Here is an 11,054-nt window from a genome sequence, read left to right on the forward strand (position 1 = left end):
CAGTTCCTATCTGTACCAGTGTACATCCTCTGGTCTAGCCAGACTTGCAAGGTCGAATTCGAGTCATGGTAGTGGGAGCGGGTAGGAAACATTTAGGAACCACTGAAACATTTCTATCAATGCCTTGAATGAATAGAATTCAAGCTTCTGTCCCACAAAATGGAGGACTAATTAATAGGTGTATGATAAACTCAAGTGACAAAAAGGCTGTAAGCTACAAGATGGGTCAAGACCCACAAGCTAGAATTTAACAGACAAATGTGAACTTCCTCATTGACATTCAGAACACCTAGTGCCTGAGAACAAGGAGGCCTGGTGGCACAACGAGTTAAGCAGTGGGCGGCTAACTACAAGGTTTGCCAGTAAGACACACCAGTTACATCATGGGGGAAAGATGATGCTAAGGATTTACAACCTTGAAACCCCTAAGACTGCCCTCCAGGGTCGCCGAGTCAGAACCCACTCACTGGCAGTGGGTGGGGAGTAGGTGGTACCTCAGAACAGAGGTTGTGTCTGTTTTTAAAAAGAGTGGATGGCTTCACTGGTGATAACTGAAGAGTGAATCTAAAAGATTACTGCAATCTTCTGGTGTATAAACAGAAATACGGTGTTTTCATGTCTCAAAAGACAGAATTCCATTATTACTGATGTAACTGGTTATCCAACAGATAGAATCCTGTTTTCAGCTCGAGAGAGGCCTGGGAAGTGGAAAAGAACAAGAGAAGGCCGAGTCTGGACCTCGTGTTGTAGGCACAGCACAGAGTGGCGCAGAGCGGAGGCGGGAGGGCAGGCAAAGGCGGACAGGCTGACCTAACTCAGCAGCGCCATGGAACAAGTGAGCGGCACACATACACTGTGGGGAAGAGGCGCTATTCTAAGCACTGGAAGTATCCTGGTTCTAATTTCCACATCAACCCCACAAATAGACAGTAACATTCCCATTTGATACACAGAGAAAGCAGAGCGTGAAGCGCGGCACGGCCTGCCAAGGCCACGAAGCTACAACATGGTTGTGGCAAAATTGAAACACAGACTCAGGGGAGTCCAGAGCTCATTATACCACAGTTAATGGAGCCTGCCTGTGACGCCCAGGAAAAATGGGCTTATGAGGATACCTTATTCACTAAATCTTACAAGGAGAGTTTATTTAAACCTAAGCCCAGGCAAAAAGGTCATTTCAAGTAGTATTTATAGTAACACTGGGAACTAAGACAAGTAAAATTGCAACGCCCTTATAAAAGACAAAAGTTACTACATGTAGCTCAGACCTGTGAGTCCGCAATAGCCAGAACCACGAGATCTCTCATGCCGTCTTCATCCAAGTCTGGGAGCAGCACGACTGGAGCCGCCAGGGTCCCGTTGGACAGGTACTTGGAGTTCAAAGTCCAAATGGTTTTCCCTAGGAACAGAAACAGAATGATCACAGCTGTGGCTTTCTACTTCTGGAAATGGCAGGTACAACACTGTCAGCCCAAGACAGAGAAACTCAATGGGCTGAGTAGGAGACAGCAACTGGTACTTATTTTTTCTCCCTTGGAGAGGAAAGGCACAGGGGGTGTGAGCTATAATACTTCTTTCTAAGTAAGATAAAGGTACTAATGTCTGAGAAAGAGCAGCTAAATTGCCTTCAGTGCCATGCAGTCAGTGCTGACTCACACCCAGTCCTGGGCCCTGCACAGCTGCTCGTCTGTCTGAGCCCGTTGCTGCAGCCCCTGCGTCAGTTCACCTCTGCGAGAGCTTTCCTCTTTGCTGCCCTCTACTTCACAAAGCATGATGTCCTTTCCCAGTGTCTGGTCTCTCCAGATACAGGAGGCAAAGTTTCACCATCCTTGTTTCTAGGGAGCATTCTGGCTATATTTCTTTGAGACAGATGTGCGGGTTCCTCTGGGCGACCATGGTGCTTTCAATATTCTTCACAGACACCGTCAGGCAACGGCATCGAGCCTTCTTCGGTCCTCCTTACTCAATGTCCAGCTTCCACAGGCATATGAGGCTACTGAAGATACCATAGCTTGGGTCAGGCACACCTTAGTCCTTGGAGTAACAGCCTTGCTTTTCAACACTCTACAGACATCTTGTGCAGTAGATTTACCAATGCAATGCATTATTTGGTCTCTTGATGGCTATTTCCATGAGCATTGATTGTGGATCCCAAAAGGTGAAATCCTTGACAATTTCAATCTTTCCTCCATTTGTCATAATGTTACCTATTGGCCCAGATGTGAGAATTTTGGTTTTCTTCACATTAAGGTATAACCCCCACTGAAGGCTGTAAGTGTTCAAATCCTCCATCAGCAAGTGCTTCAAGTCCTCCTCACTTTCATCGAACAAGGTAGTGCCATCTGTTCATCACAGATGGTTAGTGAGCTGTATTAGACCGGGACAACTAGAGAAACAAATCCGGTGACACATATGTGTAAGGAAGAGCTTTGTATCAAGTAGTAGCTATAGGTCAGAAAACATCCCAGCCCAGTGCAACTCAAGTCCATAAGAGACCGATACTAGTCCATAGTCCCTCTTCAGACTCACGCTGCCTCGTGCAACGATGCACCATTCAGGAAGATCACAGTTGGTTACGTGCAAAGTCATGTGGATGCAAAGTTGGAGGAAAACATCACAGGGCTCCAGTAGTTCTCAGGGTGGCCAGCAAGCAGGAAGGTGAAGGCAGTGGGGGTGGGGTGGGGTGGGGGGACGGCCTCCAGATGGCGGCTATATACCTCAGTCACACCCCAAGGGAGGTCACCAGACTGCAACCTGACTGACAGGCTACACTCCCCTCTTATGTTCTTACAGGTGCCATGTTGGCACCAAAAAATGATCACACGCGCCTTCCTCCAGTCCAGACGCTATGTTCTTCTGCATGTAATCCAGCTCCTCTGGGGATTTCCCCAGCGTACAAACTGAATAAGGAAGGTGAGAGCCTACAGCCTTGACACACTCCTTCTTCATTTTAAACCATGCACTATTTCCCTTGATGGGTTTGCATAGTTGCCTCTTGATCCAGGCGGTTCTGCACGAGCACAGTGAAGTGCTCTGGGATCCCCATTCTTCTCAAGGCTACTCATAGTTCATTATGAGCCACACAGCTGACTGCCCTTTGCACAGTCGATGAAACACAAATAAACATCGTTATGGGAGTTTCTGCCTTCAGCCCAGATCTGACATCAGCACAAAGCAATCTATCTCGTCACCATTTGTGTTGCTGAAAAAAGGTATTTGCAATGACGAAGTCACTGATCTTGCAAAATCCTATGATTCGATCGCCAGCTTCATTTCTATCACTTAGACCATATTTTCCAACTGCTATTCTTTCCTCTTGGTTTCAATGTTTGCATGCCAATCGCCAATAATTATCAATGAATCTCAATTTCATGCCTGATTTCTGACTGAAGGTGTTGGTCAATTTCTTTAATGTCTTTATCACGAGGCTTCAATTTCATCATCATTAAGCTGTCTGTAGGTCAGGGGAGTTGATCAGCTAAAGACGATTACAATTAATAAGGAGCCAGCCACAAGGGCAGTCAAACGGAAGAGCAACTGTCAACTGTCGGTCCTTCTATTGCACGTTTACCACGGTAAGCATCAGCGACGCTGTGGGAGGTTTCCAAGATGACTCCAATCCTAGAGTTAGTGCTCATTCCTCAGCTTTTTTAAAAACAAAAAATTCAGAACTCCTGCCTGAAAAAACAGAGAGTTATTTATTCGGCTTCACTAGAACCCAGGGTCCAAGAGCTAACTGATTTCTTAGCAAGCACATTGGTGGCGTACTTGTGCTTCTGTAAAACGTTTTATTATGTCTGACGCTGTGCACGCCTGGTAGCATGCAGGCCTGAAGGTAAGAAGATAAAAGCCACATGAACATGCCTCGACAAACCTCGGCCTCTTCACTGACGTGCTTTCGGGGAGCTATGTCCAACTTGACCTGTGGACCTCACGTGCAACAAGTCTGGAGACAATGCTCAGTTGTGTTCGTACAAGGACAGACAACTGGGAGACGGTACACCAAAGGCCTCTGGGACGTTTCTGTTTGGGGGTCTCAGCTGAGCCCCGTCCTACCTCCAAAGAGGAAGAATCATGAGCCTGTTGCCTCAACCGATCCAAACCCTTTCTCTTGTTCTCTAGAACCCTCAAGCCCGAGATGGCAAAGAAAGGGAGCATCGGTAGTCAGCCAAAAAAGGCCAGTCTGCAGCCACATGCAGCCTACTTGCCGCACAAACTGCGCCTGCTGCGTGCCCAAGGTCAAGGCCGTAAGACGTCCAGAACTTGAAACACAGCTTGCAGGCTGAAGCCACGAGAGACATTTCTGAAGCAGGTGTCTTCGGCCCATACGTGAAGCTACATGATTGTGTGAGCTGTGCCATTCGTAAGGTGGCCAAGAACTGATCACATGAAGCCAGGAAGGACCGGACAGCCCGCCACCCCCCACGCTGATTCAGGCCTGCAGGTGCTGCCCCACAAACTCCTCCAAAAGCGATGTAGAGATTAGAAGTTGCAGGAAAACCGAAAAAAGAAAATGGAAACTGTACTTTTAAAAACAACCACAAACCCTTCTCTCTCATGTCCTTTAACTTCCGGGAAGTTAGTGAGAGCTTCTGCCACGGAGGGGAGGGAGGCTTCTTCCTCACTGGGGGGGTCTAAGCGGAGACGGTTACCTGATGTTGCGTTAAATGCACTGAGCAGCGTATTGGCCCCGGTCACAAGGCAGATGGTCGCAGCCAAGCTTTCCGTCATCATATCCAAGCAAGTGACGTCTCGGGCCTCCTCCGGGAGGGGACTGGACCAGAGCGTGCTGCCGTTCATCCCCGACAGACACACAAGCAGAGCTGCTGGCCCAGAGGCGCCTGCAAGCAGAGGAGAGAGAGACTTTGAAAGCAAAGGAGCCAGGTGAGCAGGAGGGTCAGAAAGCTGGAAGAAAATGGCGGAAGGCAGTTACCCGTGCCCTTCTGACCACGAGGTCTGAAGCTCGCCCTCTTCTCCACTCAGAGGAAGGGGGGCACTGCTGGCCCCTTCAGGCTGCCTGGGAGGGACCACCGCTTTGGTTTGTCTATGCGTCTGTCACCCAGCCCCACCAGCCAGCGACATCGTTAAGGATAAAGGCCGGCTCATGAAATGCTACATGCTCAATGCCTTGCAGTGCCTGACACAGAACGACCATTTTTTGAGAGGAAAAAAAAGTAAAATAAAGAATATGGAAAAAGAGGTTACTGAAAACAAATAAGCAAAAAGGTGGGAGGGGGGAAGCAAGAGGGAGTGATAGACTCAGAAAAGTGAGGCTGATGTGGAAGGTGTAAAACAGGGAACGCCATCCCAGAATTCTAATCACTCTAGTACATGCTCCCTGAGAGCAAGAAGGGTTTAAAAAACAAGAAAGGTCTACGTAGGGAATTTCAATAGATATTCCTGGTCTAGAGTTCCAGGAAGCAGCTGATAACGATCCGTTCAGGAAGAGTACCTGGACAGACGTAGCACCTTGGCCTAAGCATGGCTGATGAGAGGATTAGAGGAGCCCACCAGGTTAGAACAGAGCCCTAGGTCACTGAGCCGCGTGGGAGTACCAACTTGTTCTTGCTAGTTTTACGGTCCCTTCCAAGTCAGGAACGCAGATTCTCTCACACACTGGCAACTTCTCCCCACAACGTACCGGGATAAGCCAGCGTCAGTCCTAACACTGCACAGTGCCGACTCCTCAGCATTAGGGATTAGATACGATCTAAACACAAGTGACCGACTGTGTCTCACTGCGGGACACCCTGTTGCCAAGCAACGAAAACCTGCCAGAATCCATGCTCATTGCCAGACTTCCCAGAGACACGGTGCGTTCTTCCTGACTGAGGGCCTGCAGACTCCCTGTCCTCTCTGAGTGAATGTCTCAGGCTGGGGGTAGGTCGTCCCTTCCCCAGGGTCACGTTGAAGGGTATATTAGCCCTCTATGTTACCTCTATTCCTATCTTCTAACCTGTGGCCAAACCAACTGGTCCATATTGTATACATCTCTAAATATAACCGTGAATGAGAGAAACTTACTTCTAACGCTACTGAGACATATACCAAAAATGCATTGCCTTAAGTCAATTCGGATTTGTAGCAACTATAGGACAGAGTAGATCTGTCCCAGAGGTTCCCCAGGGTATAAATCTTCATGCAAGAAGACTGGCGCATCTTTCTCCCACAGAATGGCTGGCCGGGTGGAACTGAAGGCCTTTCAGATAGCAGGAAAGACAGGAGGCTGGTTGCGCCCGTAGGATTCCCTCTCACCAACTCGAAGGAGCAGCTCCACTCTGTCTTGCAGAGTCTCTGCGAGGACCGCTGTCAACTCAGTAGCAGTGAATCATGGCTCATAGCTGCCTCCGTGGAACCAGGGGCCCGGCGGCTACCGCACCGACCAAAAGGAACCCCAGTCGCTCTCAGGCGCAAAGAGCTGGCAACGTGCCTCCCCAAGGACTAGAACGCAGGGAACCCCGAGGCCGTGCTGCTCGTCCGTCCGGCAGGGTGGCGGTGAGTTAGGCTCAACGTGGCGGCTCACGAAAATGGCACACAGTCTGCGGGAGACCGGCCTCTTACCTGGTGCACTCTGGTTCCTCGGCGCAGCAAAGGAGAGGAGGACATCGTGCAGGCCGTCTCCATTCACGTCGGCCAGTTCCAGGGGGGCGAGGTCTCCGTCTGACGGACACATGGAAGAGCGCAGGGCCTTAGCAAGCGAGCACCAAGCAGGTCAGAACGGGCAGGGCTCCACGGAAGCCAGGCCAACTCCCCGTTCTGAGACTCGGCTTCCAAGAGAGGGCCGCCGCGGCTATGAATCTTTACCGGAGCACACAGCCTCCTCATTCTCTCTCAAAGTAACTAGTGGGTTTGAACCACTGACCTTACAGTTAGCAGTCCAATGCTTGTCCAACGCCACCCCACGGCTCCTTCCTACACTGCTCCCTTTGCATAAAAGGAGCCCTGGAGGCATTGCCAGGTAAACCTTGAACTGCTTCCCAAACCCACCAGCTGCTCTTTGGGGAGATGAGGAGGCTGCCTGTCCCCACAAAGATAGCACAGGCATAGGGCAGCGGCTCTCAACATGTGGGTCGCGACCCTTTTGGGAGTCAAACGACCCTTTCACAGGGTTTGCCCAATTCATAACAGTAGTAAAATTGCAGTTATGAAGTAGCAACAAAAATAATTTTATGGTTGGGGGGGTGTCGCCACAGCCTGAGGAACTGTATTAAAGGGCCGCGGCATTAGGAAGGTTGAGAACCACGGCCATAGGGGGTCGCCATGAGCTGGCATTGAATCGCCGGCAGTGGGTTTGGGGGATTTATAGTTTTGCATGCCCCTGACAGACTAGTGACACCACATCCGGGAGCCAGCCAACCAAGGCCCTGTCCTCTCTGCGTCTAATTCAGACCACTGCCAGAGACACGAGAGCTGTGATCCCGAGCTCTGCACGCTGGGCCAGTCAGCCTTTTCCTGGACCGCATGCCGGGACCCCTCACCATCTACACACACACACGCACGCACGCACGCACGCACGCACGCATGCGGGAAATGGGGTAAGGTCACATTAACTTTTGAAGGCTTCTACTAGAAAGCCAAGGTCATCAGATCCCTGGGAAGTTTTACTCGGTAGGGCTGGACCCCCTACAGCTCACCTCTGTGGGGGCCCAGGTGCCGGCTCCAGGTGCTGTGCAGGTCCCTGGGGGGACACGGGATCAGGAAGGCGCACACGAGCACCAGGATCATGGAGATCACCAGCGTGAGCAGAAAGACAGACGTGCGCACGTAAGACACGATGGAGGAGGCCGCCTTCTGCTCCAGGTCCCCGAGTGGCTCCGGTGGGTAGCCCTCCACGGTGACTTCTGAGAGGTGTGCCTTTGCAGGCCCTGCCACCTCAGCGTCGGAGTCCGGCTCGGGGGCGTCTCCCAGAGGGCTCTTGCCATTCTTGACCCCGCCATTCTTCTGCTGCAAGTTCAGCACCAGGTCGTCCTCGCTCTCGTCACTGTCCGCCTGGGTGAGGGGGTCATACTCCCCCAGGTCTGGACTTTTCTTCCCTGAAGGACAGTACCGGTCAGTCAAGGCGAGCCAGGACCACAAACGCTCCCCTCAAAATACAGGGTGACTACGCACACCCCGGACGACACAACAGGAGGCTAAGAGTGTGGACCTGGGCAGCTGTTTCTGAAGTGGACGTCAGCAAAGCGGGGAAAGGGGAAGAGGGGGTTGGAAATTCCGGGTCCCAGAATCACGAGCCTTTGTGGGCATAGGGAAACCAAGAAACCGGGAAACTGGTAAATTCCAAGACCTTTTTAGTTAGCACAAAACAAAAGGCCCCCCCACCCACCCACACACCCGTTTGTTTGAGTCTCACTAATGACAAAGGCCACGGCTCTGACGCTGGCTCTCCCCATCGCTGCTGGGCAGAGTCCCCTAGATGTTCTTAGCTCGCAGTGTCCTGACAGTTCCTGGTAAACCTGAGAACAGTTCTTCTCTGCACGCTGCTTCTCCGAGCCCAGTGTCTGCGGCTTCCCAACCGTGTCTATGGCAACAACTCCACACATCCACCACGAAGCGCCATCTGAAGATGCTCTACTGAAAATGCACTTCTGAAAAACTCCCTACGACCCCCTGCCCTTTGAGCAGGCCTTCCGGTAAACAGTGTGGACCTCTGAAAATGCTACTGGGCGCACCTCCCCAGGAGGGCTGGCCGCGGCGCAGGGGGCACAAGCAGAGAACTTGCCTTGCAGCGCACTGCACCGCGGGCAGCCTGTGTGGACTTAGCCTGCAACGTGTTCATTTGGAGGGCCCAGCGGTAGAAATTACAAGCCCTCCTTATTTTTACAAAAACACCGCGTTCATGTTTCAATAACGCCCTTCCCCCGCAAAACACACAGAGCTGATTTTTGCTTTTACGGGAAAAGAGAAAAGGCCCAGCATCGGCTTAGCAGCGAGCTGTGGAAGAGGAAGCGCAGGGGAGGGTTCCCCTGCCCCGGTGGGGGCTGCCCTCCGCACCTCAGCTCCAAGCCACAGGGTGATCTCGGGGGTGGCGTGCTACTGGATATGATTTACGAGGTAAATTGGGTGTGGGGCAGGGTGTGCAGGTAAGCTATCATTTTCCCACCTAAACGAATGGCAAAGGCTCCTCTGCTTTATGCTACCTAGGCTTACGAAAAGGTGTCACAGGAGGGCGCTACGTCCAGACAGTGGGGGAGACCTGCACCTGGCACAGGTCTGTCAAAGCTTTGGATAAAAAGGTGCATATATGTGTGTGTGCTCATATTTTAACAGATATGGACAGTACAATCAGGCTAATTGAAGAGAAAGAGAAGACTCTTGATGCTAATCTCTGTCTCGGGGCCACGGGCTACTGGCCACTGTAATCTCAGTACCGTCCTTTTCCGCGTTTCTCAGCTGGCTCAGCACATGAAATAAACTACTGGAACATTGGATGTAGCCCTTATAGGGGAAAGTGAGATCTTTAGTGGAAATAACATTTGGTCAGTAAATGTTCAGTAAAGTTTTTTAAATGAGCAATCCACAAAATTTATATCCTTAGTACTTTGCAAAAAAAAAAAAAAAAAACCCACAGAAAATACTGTCATCTGCCATTCTATTAACGAGAAAATGTCATTCACTTTCACTTTGAGAGAGACTAATTTTCTCCAATAAAGTTTTGTTCCTAAAGGCATAAATTACCAAAAACTTAACTGATTACTAGGCACTTACTTCAAAATGGTTATTTCCAGAAGATTCAGGCAAATCTGTTACAATTTACATATCTTCTCTACAAACCAGATTACTGATCAGGACACACTATTCCATGGTCACCCACGATTGCATTCTATTGTAATCATTTGCAAAGAGACCCGCGCTGCTTCTGTTTTGAAGTCCTGTCACGTGAGTTTCAAGGCATAGTGACCCTCCATGACAAAACTGTACAATACGGTTTTCTTGACTGTAACCCTCATGGAAGCAGACACCAGATTTTTCTCCTACAGGGCTGGTAGTGGGTTTGTAAAGTGATTATTTTTCCTAACAAAAATCAAAGCATTCATAGCACCCCCCAAGACTCAGGGCTGAGAGAAACTTTATTGATCTCACATAATCTACCCTCACGCCTATTTTAAAATGGATAAATGAAGAAAAGTTTGACGTTATCAAGGATTCTGTCTTGCTTGGATCCACAATCAAGGCTCATGGAAGCAGCAGTCAAGAGATCAAAAGACCCCTTGCATTGGGTACATCTGCTGCACAAGACCTCTTTAGAGACTGAAAAGCAAGGATGTTACGTGGAGGACTGATGTGTGCCTGACCCAAGGCATGGTATTCTCCATTGCTTTATATGCACGTGAAAGTTGGACACTGAAACATTTGAACTGTGGAGCTGGAGAAGAATCCTGAAAGTACCACGGCCTGCCAAAAGGACAAACAAATCTGTCTTGGCACAAGTATGGCCAGCATGCTCCTTAGAGGCAAGGATGGCTAGACTCTGTCTCACATACTTTGGACATGTTGTCAGGAGAGACCAGTCCCTGGAGAAGGACATCATGCTTGGTCAAGTGGAGGGGTGGTGACAAAGAGGAAGGTCCTCAGGAAGATGTTGTACACAGTGGCTGCAACAGTCGGTCCAGGCATTTGTGAGGATGGCACACGGCCGGGCAATTGTGCTCTGTGGTGCACAGGGTTGCTATGAGTTGGAACTGACACACTGGCACCCAACAACAACAACAATACCCGCTAAACAGTCACTAAGTCCACCTGTGAGCACAGCCAATATTAGGTCCACTCTCCTCCCAGCTGGGAAGCAATCCCTTACCGAGGCTGATCCGAGAATCTATTTCAAGGCCCTTATCCACCTCAGCCCTCGTTTCACTTTCTGGGACCCTTCCTCCACACAGAAATCCTTCCACTACTCGAGGATACTAGTCTTAAGAGCCATATAACATGGCATTTAAGAACTCGGGTCGCTATCAAAAGGTATAGAGTCTGGGGTCTTAAAGGCTTGAAGGTAATCAAGCGGCCTTCAAGCTCAGAAGCAACAAAGCCCACATGGAAGAAGCAAGCAGCCTATGCAA

The 11,054-nt window shown here is 50.1% G+C and overlaps 1 protein-coding gene across 1 annotated transcript in view; it reads right to left on the minus strand.

The window, feature by feature from the left end:
- Positions 1-11,054, minus strand: part of FAM234B (family with sequence similarity 234 member B) — a 39,928-nt gene that overhangs the window by 14,877 nt on the left and 13,997 nt on the right. The window contains exons 2-5 of the mRNA XM_045293261.1: positions 7,635-8,033; positions 6,562-6,660; positions 4,653-4,841; positions 1,269-1,399 (exon numbers count right to left, since the gene is read on the minus strand). Of these exons, the coding sequence (XP_045149196.1) occupies positions 1,269-1,399; positions 4,653-4,841; positions 6,562-6,660; positions 7,635-8,033 (818 nt within the window). The remainder of the gene's footprint in view (positions 1-1,268; positions 1,400-4,652; positions 4,842-6,561; positions 6,661-7,634; positions 8,034-11,054) is intronic.

Source organism: Echinops telfairi, unplaced genomic scaffold (genome assembly GCF_000313985.2).
Source record: "Echinops telfairi isolate 266 unplaced genomic scaffold, ASM31398v2 ScPeMD7_1957;HRSCAF=2489, whole genome shotgun sequence".
NCBI classification, from domain to species: domain Eukaryota; kingdom Metazoa; phylum Chordata; class Mammalia; order Afrosoricida; family Tenrecidae; genus Echinops; species Echinops telfairi.